General features: G+C 34.8%; 2 protein-coding genes across 4 annotated transcripts in view; one reads left to right on the forward strand and one right to left on the reverse strand.

Annotated features, from left to right (window-relative positions):
* LOC132702114 (uncharacterized) overlaps nt 1–25,784 on the forward strand; it is an 81,834-nt gene that overhangs the window by 29,412 nt on the left and 26,638 nt on the right. Inside the window, exon 3 of one of the 2 annotated variants that reach the window (XM_060670555.1) lies at nt 8,361–8,476. The exons of the other annotated variant lie outside the window; for it this stretch is intronic. Within the exon in view, the coding sequence (XP_060526538.1) occupies nt 8,440–8,476 (37 nt within the window). The 5' untranslated portion in view covers nt 8,361–8,439. The remainder of the gene's footprint in view (nt 1–8,360; nt 8,477–25,784) is intronic. 2 annotated transcript variants of the gene reach the window in all.
* LOC132702113 (uncharacterized) overlaps nt 1–25,784 on the reverse strand; it is a 52,220-nt gene that overhangs the window by 16,132 nt on the left and 10,304 nt on the right. Inside the window, exon 1 of one of the 2 annotated variants that reach the window (XM_060670551.1) lies at nt 1,666–1,850. The exons of the other annotated variant lie outside the window; for it this stretch is intronic. The gene's annotated coding sequence lies outside the window, so the exon portion shown is untranslated. Of the gene's footprint in view, nt 1–1,665; nt 1,851–25,784 lie in introns of those variants that run through there. 2 annotated transcript variants of the gene reach the window in all.

Consider the following 25,784-nt stretch of genomic DNA (forward strand, 5'->3'; position numbering starts at 1 on the left):
AAAAATTGTATTGGGCAATTTTTTCCGCCATCTTGATAGAAACGAGCGAAATGGTATTACAGGAAATGTGCTAACGCCAATAATGCCACGAAAGGACAACCCGCACAACCATTGGGTGTCAATCTGAAGTTAAGTGTAGTCAAATTTGGAACGAAAATTGACAAAAAAAATTGCAATGAAAATTATTTCCTGAATGCAGTTTTCTTATGCCAAAGGTAAACAAAACCTTATGGTAGAAAATACGAGGTGTGTTCAAAAAGTAAGGCGACTTGTGTGATTGGGCGGGGTACGTACATTCGATCATCGATATTTTTTTTGTAATGTTGGTACACATGTATGTTCACAGTTGCAGGCGTTAGAAGTGTTTTGTGTGGTCGGCGATTTTCTGCTGTCAAAGAAAAAATGGAACAAATAATTTGCATAAAGTTTTGTGTGCTAAACACTTGAAATGTTGACAACGGCATAAAAAATGTTTATAAGTGGTACAAGCTGTTCCAAGATGGCCGACGACGAACCTCGCTCTGTCTGTCGAACCCTATTAAAGAAGTGGCTGGAAGGAGCATCGCTCATGGCCTGCTAAACAACGTTAATGATGATCGTAATAACATAAGAACCCAGAATTGCCAAGACCGAAAAAAGCACGTCAAGTTGGATCAAATGTCAAGAAGACAACACATGGATTTTGCACCTGCTCACTCATCGTTGCTTGCGTCTAACTTTTTGGCCGAAAACAAAACCACGATCGTGCCTCAGCCACCATATTCACCGGATACGACCCCCTGCGACTTTTTCCTGTTCCCAAAACTCAAGAAACCAATGAAAGGAACGATCGAGGAGATACAGAAAAAATCGCCGGAAGAATTCAAGACTATACCAGTTAGTGTTACGTTGGCACAAGTGTATTACATCTGGGAGGGGGTAACTTTGAAGGGGTCAATATTAATTTTGATAAATAAATAAATACTTTTTGATAAAACTTAAAAGTGTCCGTCCTTTTTGAACAACGATAGAAACTTAAACAAAAAATACGATGTAATAAGTGTTAGATTTGAAAGAACTACTACTATTAAGTTTTAAGAAAAATTGTTGTTTTTATCATAAATTTATTATATAGCATCTTTTCAGCACCAACGAGCATTTTTGGAGCCAAATTTATTATTTAGACTGAATATTTTTGAAAGAGAAAAGTTGTTCCGAAATTAGATTTTATTTTCGAAATTCCCTTTGTTATCGTTTTTTTCCCGCTTAACAAAATGGAGAAAAGCCCGATGAAAATTATAAAAACTTTCCGACATCTCTTCGGTGTCCATTTGTATATTTTTATATATTATTATTATTATATAAGTGAATATCTTTTTATTATATAATACCTACTGGGTACTACAGTACTATCATCTAAAAGGCATTTGATGACGTTTCACTTCCTCTTGGTTATCTTCGGGAAGGCGCTGCCAGTGGTAGACGCATTTTAAAAATAAATTTCGGGTTTTGTTCGATTATTCATTGGAAAACGAAGGTGTATGTACGTGACTAATTGCCTATAAATGATAGCCAGTTAAGCGATTACCTCGCGATTCACATTGTATGTTAATATTACTTTTATATCGCGCTCATTTTTGAAAATTCGCTGACAAAAGATGTTCAAACACCTGCGCGAGTTCTTACCTTTTTTTTTTCGTAACGATTTCCTTTGTTAATATTGGCGCCCGTTCACTATTCGAAAACCGGAATCGCGAGCTTTTTCATTATTACAAACATCGCGGCAACTAACATTTTAACGGGAGATCGCACGGTTTTATACCCATATATATTTGTGCCGATTGAAATGACATTTCGACCGCCGGACAATAAGTCGGCCGATACAAATGGTCTCGTTTAAAAGTGAACAACAGTTTTCAATTTGGGCAGTTGTTTCGCTGAATGAGGCGAAATTAATAACCGTTTCGTTCCCTGTTATTATTAGGCCGACAGTAAAACGATATCATATGTCGCTTTAATGGTTTTTTTTTAATTTCCGAAAACTGACGCCTTAAGAAACGGGAGCGGCTATTGAAATCCCGGTCGAATTTGTACAAAACGGATGGTGTAGTATAAATTATTAAATTCGATTTTTCTAAAGCGTACGCGCTTTTCAACAAAATTCTCGGCAATCATCAGAAATGATCAGGGTCCATAAAAAAACTCTTTTTTCTGTTCTCCGCTCCCCGTTTCTCTGTAGGTGGGGCATTCTTCTTCTTCTTCTTCATGTACCGTCTCCACTTCGGAAGCTGCGGCTGTAAATAGGTCAGATGATGTAACATTAAACCATTTTCGTAGGTTTCTAAGCCAGGATATTCTTCTTCCTCCAATAGATCTTCTTCCCACAATTTTTCCCTGGATTATGAGTTGTAAAATTTCATACTTGTGGCCGACATATTGCAATTTCCTTTCTTTCACTTCCTGTAGGATCTCTACACCTTTCTTCATTCTTCTCAGAACCTCCACGTTGGTCACATGTTCCGTCCATGGTATTCTCAGCATCCTACGGTATGCCCACATCTCGAAGGCTTCCAGTTTCCGCTCACGAAACAGGTTGAGGTTCCAAGCTTCCACATCATACAAAAGGATCGCGAATACGTAACACTTGAGCATTCGAGTTCTCAGATCTAGGCTCAAATCGTGACTACAGAGCTGCTTCTTTATCTTCACAAAGGCTGCACGGGCTTTCTCGATGCGGATCTTTATTTCCGAAGAATAATCCACATTGCAGTCGACACTCGTACCCAGGTAATCATATCTCTCGACTCTGTCCAGCTGTCCAGGCGGGGCATTAAATCGCCATAACTCTCGAACCGCTTGGCTCTTTTTAAACAGCGCATGAGATCCATAAACCGATCGCGCTTCGGCGTCCATTATGTTTATTAGATTTTCGACTGTTTTTTTTTTAAATTGCCATGACAAGCTATCGACTTGAAATTTGACACAGAGGGAGCTTGGCTCCATAACGATGCCTATCGAAAATGGGGGGGGGCTGGGGGGTCGAGAAGTATTTTTAAAAATTTAAAAACCCCATTTCTCAAAAACAGTCTCTACGATGGAAAAAATTCTTGAACTAAAAGACACACGAGATCGGAACCAAAAACCTTTATTCTCGATGATTTTTTAAAAATGTACAGGGTGAGTCGTTCATTTGCAAAAAACTGATAATTGGATGTGTTTCAGTTGTCAGTTTCGTTCACGTGGCCATATAGCCTGTATAGGCAGCTAAAACTTTTATGTTTAAGGGTTTCCCCTATTGTGCAGGGCGTTCCCAGAGTAAATTGGTAGCAGCAAATCAAAATCTGTAAAAAATGTGTGTACTTAATTTGAATAGGCCGCATCAATCAATCAATCAATGTTTGTATTTATAGTTTGTCTCTAATCAAGTTTGAAAACAACAAAATATTAGTACTAGTAACCAGTTCAGTTTTTGAAGGGATAGATTCTCCATACAATAGTCCGGCGGAGCCAATATGTTAGCCTAATGTATAAAAGAAGAAGAACCTGATATTTTATCAGAATCACAAATTGTGCTTATTATTAGAGAAAAGTTTTGCTGATTCTCGATCTAGTGAATGCGTTAATTATGCCGTGCGAGCAGACTGTCCGTCCGTAACCATAGCAACCGCCTTTGCGCGCACGGCGCCGTAGAAAAAGTTCGCCACGAAGTACAACCACGCACTGCTTACCTTTCATTGAAGTTCTTAATCCGAACTTCGGGTTTAATTTCACTACCTTTTAAACCGCGCTGACACTTATTGCCCTTATGTTGACAGTAAAATTAGGTACAGCATAATTTTGACAAATGCCTTCTTGAAAGCAGAAAAGCGCAATAAGATGTGTAGCAGATATTTCCAAATCTGCTTCCTGTAAAGCCTATTTTAAATAACAATTTAAAACAAAACAGTTTTTTGTTTTATGTAATTTTCATTCAGTGAATACAAGAACTTTGGAGTTCCTTATGCAAAATGTTACAGTCCTTATAGAACCCCAATTGTAAGTGGTGTGCGATTTTTTAACCATTTGCGGAAAGAAATAAAGATGTGTGACACTCAAAAAAAGTTAAATCCCTGTACTCGGTAGAAGGGCACTTTAGTTAGAGTTTATTTTTTTCCTTGTTTATTGTTTGTAGTCGTGATTAAGGAGATTTTATTGATTGTTTTTGACAATTTACTATTTGTCGATTTGGAAAATAAAGATTATTATTATTAAGTCAAGTATAGTTTGTCCATTAATACTTACCAGAAATAAATAATAAAATAAATAAAAATTATTACATATATATTTGTAAACTAGATAGAGAAAAATCAAAATCAAAAACATGTAATGGTTATAAACCGCCGGACGATATCTGCAGTACCAACAGAGATAAAGGGCGTTTTTCAATTTTCGGCCCTTTTGAAAATTGCCCATAACTTTTCATTTTTGAAAATTTTGGATTCCGATGAATACCTAATTAGGGCACATTTTTCAATTTTGCGGTGGTGCATTTAGATGTTTTTTATAATTCCCACAAAGGATGGCTAATAATATCAAACGCTTTGCTGCAAGAGGCCGAGAACTGTGATGTCATTTTTACCGCTGTTATTTTATTTAACATGTCTACCAACACTGTAGATATGCTATAACCTATACGAAAGCCAGATTGATTACTGTGAAATAGAATATAAATCATGTAATATTACAGTATTAATTAATTAAAAAATTAAAAAAGAGAAGAAAGAAGACTCCAGTCGAAGTTTTTTTTCAAAATAATTTAGAGCACACGTCGCCCTCCTCGCCACGCACGGACTCGAAACCAAAAATGCGTACGACAGCGATCGATTTTTTTTATCGGAAATTCGACAGGCAATTAGTTCCGGCAGTTTCTATCCCGCGGGCGTTATTAAACCCGACAGCGATCCACAAAGCGCAGCGCGCCAAATATCTCGCGAATTTTGAACCCAAAATAGTTTTACCTATATTGTTTGCTTTTATTGAAATAACTCTCGAAGTTATCCAGCCAATAAATATCAATACGGGGATGTAGCCGATCCTGCTGCGAGAGCCGCAATCCTGCCGCCTGGCTTGCCGTAATCGGTCCTTATTGTAAATTAAACTACCGCCGCTGTGAATACTGATTTGTAAGTGCCGCTGGCGACCGTTTCATCGTTTGTTCGCTCGGCTTGTACCCTCGTCGGGACAAATTCAAAGCGAGACAGAAAATTTTCAAATCCTATAGTCCAAGAGCCAGTAACACATGTTTCATGAAGTGTTTGATGCATCCCGAAATTTTTCAAGTGCAGTATCTATGAGATGAAGAGCCAGAATACTTGTGTTGGCTTAGCCCAACTCGGGACACCAGTTACCGCCCATAATGGAAAGGTGTAATAAAATTAAGCCCGAAAAAAGTGTTTTGTTCAGAGGCAACACACTTTAATCGAAAGTTTAAATAAATTTTTGAGAGTGTTTACATTTAATTTAATACCATATGAAGTGTTTGATTCGATTTTTAACAGTCCCTTAATTAAAAATTAAAAAAATTAATTACAAATAGCCAGACACTTTTTGAGGGGATGAATTACCAGCAGACATGAGAATAAGTCTTTTTCAAAATAGAAAGAGATAGGTAGCGGCGTGAGTGAGAGCGCCGATCACCGTAGTAGCTGCACCCCCGTCGTACGCTCTGATTGGTTGTTGGTCACGTGTCCTTAACCAGTTGTACCTGTTTTAAGATTATTTTTATAAAACCTATGTAAAAAAGAGAGTTTTTAAATAAAATGCCTAGTGAAAAAATGAAAAGTGTATGTGTGATGTGGAAAGATGCTGGAAAAGTTAATTTATTTGCTGACGCTACTTTAAATAAATGTCGAACCACGTTAAAGATCCAACAAGAATATAATTTAAAGTACAGTGATGTTATTTTACCATTAAGAGTGTCTTTTTTTTACAAATTTAAAAAAGCCATATAAACACAATGTTTCAACAATTTCTTTCGTTAATTTTGATTCTCACCCAACCTGGACCTGTATTAAAAAAATTTGAACATTATGTTTCGTTTCGAGCGTTAATAGTAATACAGAATGGATATACCATTTTAAAATTGAAATTAATTCAAAATTCAATCGGACAAACATTTTCCTCTATCACGTAAAGTTTTTTTATCAACACTAGAATTAGTAAATGGAAGCCTGGGTTTATTTAAACATTATTTTTTTTTAGTACAAGCACAGTACAGTGGCGTAGCAATTTCAATTTTTGGAATGTAATGTTGAAATTTTTACAAAAAATATGAATTTTACTCAGAAATATGACAAATACGAAATCACAAAATCTTTGTTGGCCTGTATTTTTTTTGTTTAATGCTCTTTGCTCTATTTCTCAAAGGGTGTTATATATTCGTGTGCTCAAATAAATGTAAGCTACCGATGAGTGAGCCGATCCTGATTGCTTACTTTCCCACCGGTGGCCATTTTATGACATAATCGCACCTTTGAATTTTGAATTTAATTATTTAATGAATAATTGGTAATAATTAAATGCTAATTAAAACCCGCAAAGTGGAAATGTTTTCCAAATTCATTTTTTTAGTTTATTTTAGGTTAGGATAAACATGTCCAGATGAGGTGTTTACTAATGAATGGCGTTGCATTTTTTTTTTCACAATCTTTTTGCGACTACGCCAGATAACGCCATCTGGTGCCAAGCTTATTAAAATGGAGTTACCGATATTCATTAATTGTGGGCAACCGGAGTAATGTTGCAGTAATGAAAATGCCTTTCCTCATCGAAAATTCCTGCTGGTTCTGCGAAATACATAAAACGCTGTAAATATGATTTTTCATTTAACGGATTGTTTATCAGCAGGAAGCGTGCACATTTACTGCCGTTTTATTGGTGCTGTTATCGGAGGCCGTAAGCTTTGAACAAATAACGGGTAATAGATTTGAAAATCCACGTATTATGAGTCAGCGTTTCCATTCAAAACCTTCACAATGTCGCTGTAAAAATAGTCCTGCTTATCTTTATATCTTAAAAAAAGGTGCCAAGACGGTTCGGAAAAGGTATAAAGCAAACAAAGCGAACAATAAAATAATATTAAAATCAAATAATGTGGACAGGGAATACGAGGTGTTTTCAAAAAGTAATGGGACTTCTGTAATTGGGCGGACTACGTGTATTTGATATTCGATTTTTTTTGTTATGTTGGTACACATGTGCCTAACATATGTTCACACTGTCAGCCAGTTTGCACGTTTACTTTTGCTTGTGAGACAGAAGCGTTAGATGTATTTTGTGTGCAATTTTCGGCTGTCAAAAAAAAGTGGAACAAAGAATTGGCATAAAATGTTGTGTAAAAAATGGAATACCGTGTATCGAAATACTTGAAATGTTGATAACAACATATGGTGAATCTACTTTGAGCAAAAAAAAAAAACAAGAGTTCTTACCACTGTTCACTCGTCATTGCTTCTGTCTTTTTGGTCAAAATCGAAACCAGAATCGTGTCGCAGCCACCATATTCACCGGATAAGGCCCCCTGCGACTTTTTCCTGTTCCCAAAACTCAAGAAACCCATGAAAGGGAGGAGGTTTCGAACAATTGAGTATATGAAGAACAAATCGCTGGAAGAACTCGACGCTATACCAGAAAGTGCGTTGAGAAAACGTTGGCACAATTGTATTATAGGTGGGGGGATTGCTGTGAAGGGGACAACATTAATTTTGATAACTAAATAAATACTTTTTGATAAAACTTAAAAAGTCGCCTTCCTTTTTGAATACACTTCGTACAAATGGAAAATTGGCCACTAGTAGATCTCTCATCTCATCTCATCTATTTATTTATTTATTTCTTGCTCTTTGGGACACAAACAGGTTAAATCCACAACACTGTCCTCTTAAAGATGCAAATATAGGTACGTAATATTAAAAAGGCTTAGTTTATAACAATGACAATACAAAAAAAAGTGAAAAAGAAAAAAGAAAACGATGATGATAATAATAATCTAAAATTGATTGTCGAAATCGATCCATCGCGACCGCTTCAAGAATTAATAACATTTAATTTTCCTATCTTTTTTTACAGCTCTTGTTTTCATTTCATATATAGCGTTCATAAGGTTTTTAAATTAAAAAAAAAGTGAACTTCGATTGAAAAGAGCAATCAAATGAAAATGACCTCAAAACTACAGGTGTAAGAGAAGAAATAATATTATTGTTATGATTTTATTTATTATTATTCTGGTCAGCTACGAATAAAACTGATTTTTTGGGTCAGATTTTCGACCTCTGGTATCATTGAGCAAACCCTTTGCTAAATTTGGTTAGTTTCTGGCAACTCATCCATTTTATTTCCCACAGGACGACGTATACTACGCAACTAGAAGAAACGACTCGTCATTAAAGCGCCAAAGCTCGGGCCGTCGTTTTTTCGAAAATAATGTCAGTTCGTAGAATCAATGAAAGGCCAGTGAGAAGTAAGTCGTCAAATTTGATGTACCCCTGTTGATGTCGCTTTAAATGTGAACCTTCTGGCGAATGCCCCCGTCCCCCATGAACGCGGAACTTTTTCCGAGCATGCGCTCCTTTAATGTAAATACACCTGAAGCTGTGTTTTAAAGGGCCTGCAGGTCATTTCAATAATTAAAATTTTAAAATATTCAATCTTTAAGGGTGGAGCATAAACACTAAAAACGATTCTTATTATTTTCGTACTTCCCTTATTTGATTATGGTGATATTGTTAACAATGCGCTCTCACGGCAATCGTTTCATTTTTTTTATTAAATAAAAGATACAATTTTATTTACACGTCGCACAAAAGCAGCAAGTTAGCTATTTTTGATAAAAAAACATTGATTAAACACCAGCATATCAGAAATTTTTACCTTTGTCGTAATTAAAATTCGAAACAAAAGCTCTATTCAAGAATTATAAAAACTTTCAGCAAACGAGCAAAAGATATAATGAAATGAAAAATATTGAGACCAAAAGTATCTATAATTAGAAGTATATTCTTCCCTCAAACCACCATACTTATCTGTTATTTACCTACTATTCTCCCTCGCAGTGTTGTTCTTTCCGCCTTCTCTTATTTTATTTTCAGGTCAGTTTCTGTTAAAATTTTGATCATGCATGCCATAGGCAGGATGCTATTTTTTCCACGGGTTTTATAATCGCATAAAAAAAAATACCAGCCAGGCGAACCAACCTCCTAACCAATTATTAAATGTCAGTTTGCCGGTTTCCGGTCCCCGACCAAAATCGAATTCGTATTGTCAGCGTGGATGCAATTTGCCGCTCCGAAAATTAGAAACCACTTAATCGCATCGTCAGACTTAAGGGCTTTTCTATGGTTCCTAACATAAAACATTTCATTTATTGGCCAAACGACCCTGACACTCTGGCCCAAGACTTGGGACAGAAACTTAGAGAACAGAAGACATTTATTTTATCACGGCGAACTCCGGTATAAATGGTGATTGTATCATCGACGGAAGTCGGCAATGGGCGAATGATCCTGGTAGTCGTGCCCAACAGTTTTTTGTGAAACGCATCATTGAATTGAATTGGAATGGCGATGTTTTCTTTGTCACGTTATTACTAATGGCAGATGAAGGTAATAAATTATATCATTTTTCATTTTTTCTAATTAAATTTGTTTTTTTAATGGTTAATCGCTTGCTAGAGGTTAATTTCTGAAATCTATTTAACCATTTATCCGCCGTCTGACGTTAAAGCTTATTTTTTGGGTATGTAAAGCATTTACGTCTGTTGTGTTACATGATCCGATTTTATTTTATAAATAAATAACAACTCAGCAATTTATTAAATAAAATACGTAAATAACATTATAGGATTTCCATATAAAAACAAAAATTGTCAATTTGATTTTATAATTTGTGCGACATGCCTACGTATTATTTATAAATAATCATAAATTTGGTACTCTTTATATAGTGATAGCCGCCATAATTTAAAACTTTTTTAAGAAAGAAAACTGGTTTATGTCTTCTTTTAAGTCATTTTCTACATCGGAAAAGATTGAAATATTTTAAAATTGCAAAGTATATCAACTGGTATGCGGCCTTGTCGGGGGGTATTAAGATAAGTTACGGATTTTGTTTTTTACAAATATTTAGAAATAATATGGTTTTAATGCGTAAATTATTTTGCCACGAATTATATCCGTAAATTTAATTATTTAAAATACTAACGGATAATAAAAATCCATCACAAGTCTTCGCTATTAGCTACAATATGATTAATTGCAAAATACAAAAAAAAATTGTTGAAGTACAACTATAAATACGAGGTATGATCAAAAAAGAAGGTGACGTTTAAGTTTTATCAAAAAGTATTTATTTATTTATCAAAATTAATGTTGTCCCATTCAAATCAATCCCCCTTCCCACTTCTGCCAACATTTTTTCCAATCCTTGAAGCACTTCTGGTAAGCACTTTCTGATATAGCCTTGAGTCCTGCCAGCCTCCTTTCTTTCATGGGTCTCTTGAGATTTGGCAATTTCGGAACAAGTTTTGCTATACGTTTCATGCCCAAAACTTCGAAAAAAATTGCATGGTACCAGCCAATAGAGATGCTGACGTCTTCAGCCACTTCTCTAATAGTGGTTCTTCATTGACGTGCTGGTGGGTCCAGGGCGAAGTTCGTGAGCGACATCTGCGCGGCCATCTTGGAACAGCTGGTGCCACTTGTAAACATATCTTTGCTCAAAGTAGATTCACCACATGCCGTGGTTAACACTTCAAGTCTTTTGCAACATTTTACTCCATTTTTTACACAATTTTTTTTTAAATCAGAAAATGGCCGTCACACAAAACACATCTAAACACATCACAAAAAAATGTAAACAAGCAAACTGGCTGAAACTATGAACATATGCTAGGGAAATGTGTACCAACATAACAAAAAAATGTTTTAAAAGTCACTTTGCTTTTTGAACACACCTCGGACATAAAAAAAGATAAAAAAGAAACATTGATAAATGAATTTCGTTTGCAAGCGATTTATTTATATTGATGCAGCGGAAAGACAAAGTGAGCAAAGCAAAATTGCCCTTTGATCTGAATGGGGTGGACAAAGTTTGGTGAGGGTCTTTGTGGAATATAAAAAGTGGTTCCTGGTTAAAGCTCTGAGCTGCCTATCAAATCGCAGAGTGACTTGTTATGTGTTCGAAAAGATTCTTTTGCGTGTCAGACAATGTTACCCAGACCACGCATTGATTTTTTTACAATGTTGTTGATATTTTCGTCATCAATTATTTTCAGGTTTTAATAACGTATTGATAAGCTTATTTATTTAAAAGCTTATAGTCAAAAGTTAGATTCATCAAATCATCTGGAACAAGAACAAACCCAATGTAGTTTACTACATCGAATTCACTGTTTGAGTGTATGTTTTGGTTAGCTTTTAGCAGTCTTAGAAGAAGTTTTGATTTGACTCAAATAATAAATAACAGATAAAGACGTATCGTATGCAATCATTCAGTTTGCTTAAATTTCGTAGTGATCGTAAATTTGAGGTCTCCCACAAGTAAATCTTTGACTGGAAAGATAAACTAATGAACGGTGTAGGATAAATTCAAACAAACGTATTGCCGCTTTGGGCTTTTAGCATTTCGGTTATTTACACACCCCTTGGCCCCTTGCCCGGCGTTAATGGACGATGCGAGGTAGAACTTTTATAACACCATTAATTTGTCATATTGCGTTTTGAACAATTGGAGTAATTAAAATAGGGATAGATGATTTGAACAACCTAAAATGTATGTATGCGACAAATATATAGCAGCTACCCAATTAAAGAATGGCACACAATAACGCGTTTTACCACAAACCGAAACTCAATTTTACGTACTCTACGCGCGTTTCGCCAACCAAGTTGGCATATTCAGGAGAAGATTAAAACTAAACTTCACAGAACAAATGCTCTCTATATATATACACATCGGGAAGTGGGAGAGGGGATTACGCACTGTTCACGCAACCAATCAGCGCATATAATGGGCTAAATGGGATTGGACCTCTGTCCTTGTTCAGTGCCTTATTCCCGCCCTTTACAATTTCTAATCTTTCGTAGGTATCTAATTTTCTACTATTATTTACATGTTTAACTAATTTTAAATTACTTACGATTATTGTTGAACATATATTCGGCTACACTTGATTTTCCTAACCTACCAAATTTTAAATGTCCTTTAAATCTAACATTAATTGATCTTTTGGTTTGCCCTACATATGACTTGTCCACAATCTTTACAACATATGTCATAAATCCCCGACTTTTCAAGGGTATCTTGTTTATCCTTGGGATTACCCAAGAGATTTTTTAATTTTGGTCCGGACTGATAGACACCTCGAAGACCTGCGGCCCTGAAGACTCTATCAAGTCCACTTGTATGTTGGGGAGAGAAAAAAATTGAGACTACTTATAAATTTTCCTTATCAGCTTGAAAAGTCGTTGATTTTTGAAGTTCGTTTTTAAATCTAAATTTCCTAACTAACTTATCGATAAAATTACCTTCATAGCCATTGCTTCTAGCCACTTTTTTTATAAGGCTTCTTTCCACCTCAAAGGAAATGTGGCAAGTCTATGGATTAGAAAATGAAAACTTGCCATTTTATGTTGAAAAGCATGGTTATGTATCTTAGAGTACTAGTGTCTTTCAAATCATTATAAGTATGGTCCCGTCTTATTATAGGAGAGTTAGACCTAAATGGCTCATTAGAAAACGTCAGTCTAGGATCAAAAACAAGAATCCACGAGTCCATTTATAATTTTGTAAAGAAAAGCAATAGCTTCTTCGAGTTCCAAGCCACTTTACATTTTCTTCTTACGAGTAAAACAGTCTATCTCTGTATCTAAAGTTTAAGTTGTTGAAAAGTTTGTTCGTTTTCTATTCTGATGATATATTTACTATAAATAGGATTCCAAACTGCGAGTAAGTACTTTACTACACACCTAATGTTTTTGTACACAATTATTACTGAGTGACACTTCTTGAACCCTTTGGTAGTTCTCAAAGTGAAGCCCAGGTTTCTCAAACACTTTTTGACAATAATTCCGATACCAGCCTCAAAGTTTACCTGAGAGTCAAGAACAATTTCCAAGTTTTTTACTTACTTGACTCGTTTCAGCTATTTATTATAGAGCATTAAGTTAATATCTCGACATTTATCAAGAATTAAGAATATTCTTTGGTTTTGGTTTGTCTCACATTTTCAAGTAAATCCAAAATAGTACAAACAAATATTTTGGATATGTATTGAAATTTTTGTTAAGTCTCTAGCATGCAGAAAACATCGCAGAAAACATACATTGGAAATACTATACTGATTATGCTTTATTTTTTGAAAATATTTACTGGTGTGTGAATGCACCACTAGTTTTATCTGTGAAACAAAACTAGTGTTTTCTTCAGTATTAGTTTGTGCCTTGTGCAGTGAACGTTGCAATTCGTAAAACATGGCATTTCCGACTTAAAACGAATCAGAGGCGGCTATGGAGGTCATCGTGATGAATGAGGACAATAACAATGAAAGTCGTAAGTCTTATTTGAATTTACATATTCTTCCATTCTATTCCTTATAAATTTATGCTAAAAAAAACGTGAAAAAATATTCACAGAACATATTGACTGGCGAAGAAGATATGAACGATAACATAAATCTACAAGAGTTTGGGGAACCAACTGATATAGTTGGAACTTTCGAATTACATACATCGAATGATACAGCTGCCCTTCAACAGCCCTGCAATTCATCAACTGCTGAACCTGAATGGGACTCATCAGATGATGAAACCCTATGTTTTTTTGCAAACGACCTGCTTGCTTCAACTGTCAAATGGAAGAAAGGTCAGATTGAGTACACTCACCTACACCTATATCCGATGAATTTAGATCGTGTGAGGAACTAAAAAATATTGAACTGAGGTGGCTTTTCCCTGATGAAAATCCATTTATCAAAATAAATAAGAACTAAAAGTTCAGATTTTCACGAAATTATATATTATGACAGGACAATTGTCTGGACACACCGTGTCTTTATCAAATGTAATATTTACAAACTACCCGCTACCATATATACCGAAAAATGACAATAAAACCTTAATTAACGTTGTGAGAATTTAAGTTCAATAAAGGAGAGGTATTTAAATCTAATTGATCGTTAACATTTGAATGTCTCATTTTGTTAATCTCCATGGCTTCCAATAAATTTAATTTTCTACTTTTTGTGGCTGTATGTAAAATATCAAAATTGTCGTCAAAAATGTAGCATAATTAGAATCTAAACTATTGTTTTTAAACGCTCTTTTATGCTCGTTAATGCCTTTCTTGAAGGATTGTTTGTCCAATATAAATTTTAGAACAAGATCCACATTTCAACCTGTAGACACCTGATTGTTAGGATTTTGGACTTTTTCACTAGGTTCTCGTATGTAGGTTTGGGATAAATAAAGTTTACTGTTGTCTGTATTTGTTTTTTATTTATAATTTTATCTATAATGGACGGATTGTAGCCGTTGTTCAGTGCTATTTGTTTAATGATATTAAGTTCTTTGTTGTAATTTTCTGTTGAGAGTGGAGTATTAAGAAGTCTGTGTATAAAATAGGTAAATGCAGCCATTTTGTGTGTATGAGGGTGATTTGAGCTGTTATGTATGACTGTGTCCGTGTGTGAAGGTTTATGACAACAAAGGACTAAGTGGGTTTCCCATAAACAAACCTTCTTTAGAGATATAAATCTGTCCATTAAATTCAAAATAATTTTGGTCTAAAGATACTAATAAGCAATCTGATAAATCTTGGTTCACCAATGGGTTAACCTGTTTCCGAGTTAGGGTAAAATCTGCTAAATCTATCACATCCATAGGTGAAATACTGGGAAATAAGTTTTATACATCAAAAGACAATAGTGTTTTAACCAGAAATAGCTTTTCTGGAAAAACTCCGCTTTAAATTTTTTATATATTTTTTGATGACAAAGTGATTGATTTGATTTTAATTCTTACATTGCTTTGCGACTTTAAAAACAATTACTCAAAGAAATCTTGCACCTGCCATAGATGAAGTGCGTTAAGATAATCAAGGTCACCTCATGATTGTTCATGCTAATAAAACCCGAAGAAGTTGTAGAATCTGCCACAACCACACAATTTACGTTTGTAATAAGTGTAATATGTATTTATTTACATACTTCATGCTTTTTAAAATATCACCAGAAATGAAACCGGGGGTTACCAGTGGTGCGCTCACTCACCATAAAATATTAAGCGTTTTTTTGTACCAAATCAGCTTCTACATTAGTCGTTTTCTGTATCATTTGAACTTTCTTTTTTATATTTATTTATAAATTATATGTTACATCTTATGCGCCCCAAAACATTATTAGTGTTTGTTCCCACTGGTTCGTTCACGCACCAGTATTTTTTTGTATGTTTCGAGTTTTTTTTTGACACAAAATAAACAATTTCAGAGCAAAAAAGTGTTTTTTATGCTTGTGATAATATGGGTTAATCCCACTTGTTGGCAAGTCATTTGTCGTAAATTCATTAAAAGCGATATACATGAAACGTAATTAACGCGTCTAGTGAATGAAAAATACGTTAACGTTATTTATTCTGTGCATTATTTGTCGCTGTCGTCATCGGATAATCGATATCCTGTGTTGAGGGATTCCCTGCTAATTGCGGTTGGATATCCTGCGGTAGTCGATCCGAAAATAGGCGCAAAACAAAAAATAACACGATTTGCATTTTATTTTTTTATGCCGTCACATATTTTACGCAAAATAACTTCACGTTACCATTCAAATTACAAATACAATTTTGCGGGCTTGCCAATATCGCTGGACGAGCAGTAAAATGTTGCCCTTTTCATTTTTATAATTCCCTGTACCATAAAAGGGAATGCAAGTTTTTAAATGACATTGGTACTCGATACTAACCAAAAACGTAAATAAAAATTACTCTTATTCCTCCAGTTCTTCAGTCAATAAAACATCTTGGACTTTGTTGGGGTTGGTAAGTACTTGCATATTCAGAAAGAGAGTTTGTCGATGGGTTAAGATAACCGGAACCCCATCAACAGCAGCATGAGATAAAAATTAAAAATTAACACTCCCGAAAGAAAGTGGGCTGCAGAAACATTTGGAGTAAATGAAGATGAAGTTTGGAACTTGGTCGAAAATTGGGACTCGGCTCTTTATTAAGTTGTCATAGAGAAGAGTTCTGTCTGGTCGGGCGGGGGGCCGTTGAAATAAAAAAACGCGCTAAATTTTTAGGACTAGAACTCGACGGAACGTATCTTGGGAAACTCAATGCCAATTACTTTCTTCAAAGCTGCACAGTTTTTGTGTCCTAATAAAAAATTAAAAAACTGTTTTGGTTAGTCCTAAGGTGTATTGCTGGAATGTGGGCCGGATAGTTCATGCGGGCCCCTCTTGTGGGCGTTTAAAATACTGCCTTTAGGGTGTATGTGGGTATATAAAAATAAAAATACCTTACAAAAAACCAGAGAGTTCCACTACTATAATACACGTAACAAAGACTGTTTCTCCATAAAAAAAATAGACTAGAATTTTCAAAAAAATATTTTACGAACACCCATATTAGAGTCTACAATAGACTGTCCCCAGAGCTAAAGAGCAGTAGTAAAGTAAACATTTTTCAATCCAAACTAAAGTTTTTTCTCCTAGAAAACTGTTTTTATAATTTAAACGAATATTTTACCTATTAATGTTTGACGTCACTGTATTGTGTGTATTTTTATTATATACATTTTTAATCTAATTTTCTGCCTCATTTGCATGATCTATATCGACCTACTTGACGCAATCCATAATGCACTGATTGTATTCTAAATATGTGGGATAATAAAGATACTTGTATAAAATTTACCGATATAATTCGTACTGAAATTATGTATGGAGCCAAAAGTTAAATACAAAAGTTAATTGAGGTATTACAAACCTTCAATGTATTTTAATTTGGTATATACAGGATGTTTAATCTTTCGTGGGAGAATATCAAATTTCTTATTTTAAATTGAACACCTAGTGTATTACTTCATTTTTTAATTATATACAAAATTCTAGACATAGTTTGTGTATAATGTGTTATACTTAAGTCTAACCGTTTTTGAAATTTTTTATTTTAATTATGTATTTAGAAACCCTTTATACTGTATTCTATGTATTGCTCAAAGTGGAGGACATATTGAACAATACAATAAAATAATTATTACATTTACATAATGTTTGGATCTTCAAGATTATGGTCAACTATGAAATGGTAAATTATTGTGGCAGCACTTGTTTTCTTTAAACGTCGTCATAGCCAACTTACACTAACTGAACTTATATTGGCAATAGCGTATTACTTTTGACAAATGTTTCAAAAAGTAAAAATGTTAGACATATACAACCGTATATAAAGTTGCCTTAGTTTTTAGTGCTAAGTACGACAAAATTATAGAAATAGGTTGTTTCCATTAAAAAAAAGAATTTTTTGGCACTTTTTCGTTTTTTATCCTATTTTTCGCATATCCTGTGCTAATATGTATCGAAATTTTAAATAATGAAGTCTTCTTATCATTTTAAAAATATATATTGCTCAGGAAGTAGCACAATATATATATTTGCAGAAGTATTATTTCATTTGCATTTGCCTAAGTATACATTTAACCAATAAAATATTTTTTATTTCTAAACAATACGCACAAATATTTGTTATCATGTCACAAGAATGAAAAAATGAAATTAACCATTTTCGTTAACACGTGGAAATTAATTTATACAGGGTACGTCAACAAGGTGTATGGCAAAGATGGCGCTCATAAATGGTAAGGAAGGTAGCTATACAGGGCTATATAGGGTTGCAGGTAAAAATTTGGATATAATATAATACCATACTGGTACAGGCTCATTTTAAATGTAACACCCTGTATTTTTGTATTTCATAACAAACTGAATCTTCCATAAGTATGTTCTAAACCCAAATGCCTTACTTTTTGAGATATTTCACTTTATTTCAAAATTATCCCAAAAATATCCGCTGCTAATTTAAAATAAAATAAGGTAAAGTCGCACAGTTAATTCAGAACGCTAAAAATAATTATTTATAAAGAAAGTCATGTAATATGCACTTACGCAAAAAAAAAACTTTCTTTTGCTGATTACATATACATTACTGCAACCATAAACGCGATGCAGCAATTTGCCATTAAACCAAGTGTTTATTAACCAACACCCGCATGAAATTATTACCAGGTATTCAACATTTCACGAGATGGTCAAGATATATCCATCACAACCAGGTCAAAAGAAGATAACCCAGTTATAAAAATTGAGAAATAGTATAAAACATCTTTTATTATACTTACCTGCCATTAATATTAAGGCGTATGATAAAAAAAGCAATCCCCATTACTACACTTCTCTTTCTAAATAAAATTTGCCTCTCAGCAGCGACATTGGCTGCATTCATGCCGACGAAGATTAGGTAAATTATTCTGGTTGATGAATATTCGACAGTGGACAAGTGGTTTAATAAGGAGCCACTTCAAGAAGAATATTTACATACAGACGGCAAACCCAGATACTCGCCTAACGGACAAATATTTAAATAATCGGAACCTTATACGTTCGTTCAATGTTATGTGCGATCGTAACCGGAATTTTAATCAATTTTTGCGCTACGACCTTGTCATTCCGGGCGTCGAAAATGTAAAAACGACGGCATCCGATGAAAATTCGCTTAAACGCTGTACCGAGCCGTTTCTCAGAAACCCGTGTTAATTGTTAAACAAACTGGAACAACAATCATGCGCGTCGTATCGCGATTGGCGACGGCTGTTTCCAATTCGCAACGCGTTAGTGCGGTTACCTTCCTCGGGAAATTCACTAAAAGTCTCAAAGAAAAAGTGAAGTAACAATCAACCTTTTTTCTACACAGGTTCAAAGAAAGTAGTATTATATTCTCTGAAACGGTAATCGGTAATGGGCGAATGTCCTTGGTTGACGTGCCCACTTTAAGGAAAAGCAAAGAAGAAGAAGAACATTCTCTGAAAGTTCTCTTAAGTGAGGAGGAAGGCGAGAACCATAAGCACAGCTGTTACTTTTCAAATGTAAATTTTAGAATGGGTGGGTAATTATAATTTATTCATATGGGGAGAAGAATTTGCATAATATTGAAATCGCTTAAGAATTATTTAACGTCAACAGAAATATTTTATTTTATTTTTTCATATATCGATAAATTTTATCGATTATCCAAGACAAAAAGAAATCTAACCAAAAGAGAAAATATAACTTCAATTTTCTCCACACTTGGTATTAGTATTCGACAACTTTTTCATTTTCATTTCATTTCATTTATTAGAATGTTGCATAGAAAGTATGGCAACAAAATATAACATGGGAGAACAATTTTACAACACAATATTGAGAACATACAATATACATAAAACATAAAGCATAATACATAAAACAAAGCGCTCTGAGGGCATCTGAACATACATTTAAGCTGAAAGAAGATTATCACAGGAACTTATCACCGAACGCGAGGATTCGAAGAGTAGCAATCATCTGACAAGATATAGTTAATGATATCTAGAGAAGCTGTAAAAGGATTGCTTTATTCAAAAATCTTTGACCAAGTTTTTGGGAGTTGGTCTCGGGCTTTAGTTTATTAAAAAAATGTATTCAGTAGCAATTTGTACCTACTCGCATTAAGGTTGTGAGGTTGTCCCTATTCCGCGTTTTGTAGTATAAGTATATAAATAAGCACTTGGCAGGGTAATAATTTTATGCTCCTAAAATTTAGATCTAACATTCTGTCTGTATTGGAGGTTTGTGATTATTCTAATTGCCTTACGTTGAAGGCCAAAGACCCTTGCTGCACCGGGTGTTTGGGCCCAGTTTATCAGACCATAAAGTAAGTGCGAACCAATTAGAGCATGGCATGCTGTCGATGATATGTTACAATCTACCGTGCCCTTTAGGCTACGTATTAGAAAATTGTTTTTTGAGATTTTTTTAGCCACTTGTTCTGTGTGGTGACACCAATTTGGTTTAGAGTCGAAATTGCACCTTGTCCAAGCAAGTGCTCCACTGAGACTTTTTTTTAATTATTAAGAAAGTAGTATGGTTCGCAAACAACGCCGGCCACCCTTCAAGGAAGGTCGTTGATATATATGAGAAATCGCATTACTAAGCGCTGCACAACCCCGTTTCACACTGGTAATGTACTCGAGGTTTTATTTATTAACAATGTATTGTTCCCTCTCAGCTAGAAATGAACCAACTCGGCTTCGGCTGAAGATGTCAGAATTCTAATATTTTAATATTTTTAATAGCGTTTTGGTTAGTTTGACTATAGGTTTAACCGGCTTGGTGATAGCAGAGTCGATTGATCAACCCCGTCTGGCCAAAGTAAAGATTAAAATTCTTAAAATATTTGTTAATTTCCCCTAGAACATGTTTTTTCGCGAAGGGATGAAATTAAACAAATTTGTTTTTGTGGGGCCGTAATGGAAAGACTTCCGTCATAGTAAAAAGTTACCTAAGTCATTATACCATTTTCTGATAAGCACACACTAACCACATACTTAAACAAACTGCCCACTTGTTATACTTCGGTACAGCTAGTTTCATTTCAAAACTAGTTCAAAACTAGTAATAATAATAATAATTATTATTTTAACAAAACAAAGTTTATATCTTGCAACAAATGTACATTGTGCTTATATAGAATGCGTATTAAAATTAGAATTATTAGAATATGTTGTATTTCGTTCAATTTCATTGTTTAAGTTTGATCATTAAAAAACGTCTATGCTAAACTTTTTTTTATTATAAAAATAAAAAAATAATTTTTAACATTCAAGTAAACAACTTAAAAAGGTTTTGGTAAATGCAAGAATTGTAACAAATCAACAGGGAGCCAACATTTTAACATAAACAAAACCAGAAGAAATACTAGGAAGGATTTTAATATTTTGTACAATCTCGGTTCACCATTATCCTCCATACGTTTTCGATTGGGTTGATGTCAGGACTGTTACTTGGCCATGGCAAGGTTTCAGCGTTGGCATTTATTAGCCATTAACGATGTTTGCAGTGTGGACAATTGTCTTGCTGGAAAATTTTATTATTTATTATTTTAAGCACATTGGAGACCATATAACGTTCTGCAATATTTCAGAATAAGTTTGACTAGCAATTCTTCCCCCAATCCCATTTTCTCCTGGGTGCAATGCATTCCCATACATTTACACTGAAATCGCCTGCAACTGTGTACGTATCAACTAATCGAGGGTTGGAAAGCTGGTTGTCTGCTCTTGTACACTTTGATTTTACACTTGTTGGAAAACTGGAAGATCTCTTCATCGGAAAAGAGGACTCTATCCCAAAACTGCTGGCCTTGCGCTTGATAATTAAGAGCGAAAATAAGACATGCTTGCTTCTGTTGGGGATTGAGTGCAGTCCGGCACTTGAGATGCGACGCCGTAATTCATCTACCAAGTGTGGTTTTACTGCCCGGAAGATCCGACCGAAGTCTTGCGTTTTGCGCTATTTGGAAAGGGTCTCAAAATTTGGAAAAAAAGTGCTTTAAGGGTCGAATCAATTTTTTATGTACCTATTCAAATTCAACTTTTAAAAAAATGACCAAAATTTTTGAAAATTCTACTGTCTGTGCTCGTAATAGAAAGATCTGAGAGAGTGATTCTTCGGGAGTGATTCTATTCAGTCAAGAATAAGGGCCCGGGACTGCAGTCTAGATTAATTTATACAATTTTACAAATTACATGTAAGTACTAACGCAAAATTAAAGGCAGGAACTCGACACGAAAGCAATCAAGAACTTTTGGTATTGTCATTTCTTTACTCAAATGTCGCAAGGACTGTTAAACAGGTATGAAACAAAATTATATTACAAAACATTCATTTATTACGGAAATCGAACCTTACTCTCAATTCTTTTGGAGAGTAGTTATTTATTTTCTCTTTCGTCGGCTGATTGTCAAATATTTGGAAAGAATTATATGTCAGAAGCCTCCACAGGCTACTATAACGCTCCTTACAAAACTTCTGTATTCCTTGTGCGTCGGTTTTTGCTGAGTCGAACTTGCTGACGTTTCGCCAATCATCCTGTTGGCTTCTTCACAGCTTTACGGAAACTGACTCGCATTTTACTCTGTACCTGCTTATATATTGTTCGAGGGAGGTCGAGTTAAATGAGATGCATAAACACCGTCTTGGATGGCTGGTAGAGACCTGAGTCGCGGTTAAGATTGCTTGCTTATAGATTTCTATAGAGTCTCGGAATTTTTGTTGGTAGAAGAATTGATTACATACAAGAATTTTAATCGGCAACGACTGATGAGTTTATTTGTCTTAATCGTAAGGCTCTTTCGTGTTCTTTGAGCCTAGCATCTCCTAGCCTATCATCGACGTAGCGACATACGTACGTAGTGACATATTTGGCCTCATGGTCAAGAAACCCTAGTAGATTTTCTTAGACATTTAAACTCTATACAACCTAACATACATTTTACCATTGAGTTGGAACCTAAACCTTCCATTCTTGGATATTCTTATCAATAGAAAATTAGACCTGACATTGGGTCATCGGTTATCAACTCTCTTGTCCGAGTCACTGAACGCAGAATTAAAACACCTTACTTCTGCTCTTCTCTCTAATGATTTCCACATTAAAGATATTAAGCGTTCCCTCAAAAAATACAGGTCACCACAACTTTCCAATAGCAATGATGCCGAAAGCAATCCTACACTTGCCACTGCCTTACATTCAAAACAAAGAAGTATAACGTCAAAATCAGATTTACTATTTGTCCGAAAATCTCTCAACATCTTCGGTCCGTCAAAGACAAAATTCTATTTGAGATGCCAACAGTTAGCATTCCATGCATATGCGGAGAGACCGGAAGAAAAAAATATCAACTAGGCTCAAAGAACACGAAAGAGCCTTACGACTAAGACAGTGGTTATGCCCCTCATTTAGCTCCGCCGCCCTCAAATAATATATAAGCAGGTACAGAGTAAAATGCGAGCCAGTTTCAGTCAAGCTATGAAGAAGCCAACAGGATGATTGGCGAAACGTCAGCAAAAACCGACGCAGGAAGAATCCAGAAGTTTGGTAAAAATAATTATATGTAATTTCAGGGCACACGTTTTATTAAGCAAACTATCGTTATTATTTAATATCCTATTTAACCTATAAATAAAGGCAAGTTTTTGCAAACGCACAATATGTAAAAAGAATACACAATAATGACTAACGATTCAAAAACGAACACAGAAAATGCTGCAAATGGTTAATAGGTCTTTAGAAAGTTATGGGAAAATTTGCTGACAATTGCTGACCAACCAACATTGCGTCTCGTCTTCTTTTTAGTCCACCGTATACGTAGTTTCGGAAGCTCCATTCCCGCATTGGTGGTGGGGAGGGGGACGCTTAAAAAACCATTAATTAAAAACCACATTTTTCGCCTTGGCAAATGAGGCCGATTTAACTCTGGCGAATATTGCCATTCTTCTGCGGGGGCTCTAATTGTGTTCGAAGGTCGACCTGCCCCAGACCCACACCCCGGTCGAGCCAAAGTGTCTTTTTGTTAGCAGAACGCGGCGTTGCCAGTTTGCGAAAACCGAGGAAAAAATCTAATTCCCAGGGAAATTTTAAGATTTCATTTCTCTAAAAATGTCTGTGGAAACCGCAAATTATAATAGGGAAACACGGAAAAAAGATTCTCTGTTGCCAAATTTCTGAACACCATTTTCACCAATAACACCTTGCTTTTACATTTCGACTTCTACAGTCAGTAAAAATTACTCTGTTTTTTTAATAGACAATTTTAAAGACTACCCTCGCCCCGTGACATTTACATTTCCTAAAATTCAACACTAGTGAATATGTTTTTCCGAACCTTTAGCGAAAAGCAAGTTTCATCGGCGAAAATCTGGCAACGCCACGCGAAACTCTAGGCGACTGTAAATATTTGACATTTGGATGAACCTTTTCTCCGTCTTCCTATTGTCGGGGGTTAATTATCAGCTCAGCTCGCTCATTAAAATCCGAAAGGAGTGTTTAACCAGAAGTTACGCTTTGGATTCGCCTTTGTTTCCTACTAATATGCATAATAACTTATTTACCGTGTATTCTTAAAGCTGTGTTCTCTTTATAGATTTTATTTTCAGAATATTCTGTAAATTGCAATCAAATTACTTCCGTCGGGTACTTTTCTAAGTTTGTTGTTAACATTTAGTTTAAAATAAAATCAAATACACTATAAAACAGCTTATGTGCAACTAATTTTTTTGTTAAAGGATAGTAAATAATTTTATCTTAAAGTTTGTTTAATATTTCAAAAACTTATTTTGTGTGTTTGATGTTTTACTTTTAAATAAATACTTTTGCACAAACAGAAACAAGTGTTTTATTTACACAACATTTTGGTCAGTAATTTTTGTCACAGATTTAATTTTTATTTTCAAATAAGAAATACAAATCCAGAAATACCATTTGAAAAAGAAAAAACGTATGGTGTAGTAAAAAAACATCACTTAAAGAATATCCGCAGCAGAAACAAGCTGTAGCAAAAAGCTCCGTGGTTGGATCTCGAAATCTTTGCCATTCTAAATTCCAAAAGTTACTTTGCTACTGTAAAGAATTGTTTAACTGTTGTTGCAAAAATCTTCTCTCAGTCCATTTATTTGGATATTGAAAAATTACATTTTTATCCTCAGTTACATTAAAGTAAGTGCCATAGGCGACCACGTCATTTTCACTTCGTTAATTGGAGTTATTAGAGAAGTTAAAACATTCCGCAAGTTGGCTGAATAAATATTTAGAATTTTTTACAATTTTCCGCGAATTTTATTAGTCGCTGGTACAGGAAGCGAGTCCCCGCCGACGAAAAGTTTAATAACATTTATTTCATAATATTTATTTTAGACGCGAAGGTCGGCCGCTAATTAACACCCATCCGGTAATAAATGTTTTGGTACGTGAATGGGCCTTTGGTATCTCGGCGTGGATCTCGATTTTTTTTAGGCGATTTGAGAGTTACCAAACGCAAATCGAAAAAAGAATGGGGATCGATTCTCGTGACGCGCCATCTTTAACAATGGCGCACGATTTCGATTTATTGCGTGGTCATTGATGATATGAGTCATTAACTGAAGCCAACCCCATAACTGAAGTTGTGGTTTTGTTCGTGATAATTTTATTGAAATCTTAATAATATGTTTCTCGTAATGATTCTTATTATTAATCTTATTTTTCGTGATGCGTATTTAAAGGCACCATATATTTTTTACCGAAAATATCTGCTCCATGTTTTGATCTAAGGCTGTGAAACATTATAGGTCATAAGTATTTACATGTTTGCCATATAAAATATTTTGATTAAAGGAAAATGTGCAAATGACGACAACGCTGCTACCGCCCACAGAGTTTGATGACATAAAACTTTATTTGGTATGAGCTTATGGTTTTTACATAGACAAAAGGCATGTATGTCTTCTTTTTCCTGGATGAGTTATTAAAAATCACGTTGTTTGTGACGGTTTCATATTTCAATGGTAAAATTTAGCATTTTTAAAGTACCAGTGCTGGCACATTTGCGAAGTAACGGGTTTATTTTATTAGTACCTTGTAGAATTAATTGTACTGTCCATTTCCTTCACCTTTTGCTGTTTGGCGAGTGCTTCTTAACAATTAAAATTCTTGTTTATTGGGTTC

Source organism: Cylas formicarius, unplaced genomic scaffold, assembly GCF_029955315.1.
Source record: "Cylas formicarius isolate icCylForm1 unplaced genomic scaffold, icCylForm1.1 PGA_scaffold_5__7_contigs__length_24384050, whole genome shotgun sequence".
Lineage (NCBI taxonomy): Eukaryota > Metazoa > Arthropoda > Insecta > Coleoptera > Brentidae > Cylas > Cylas formicarius.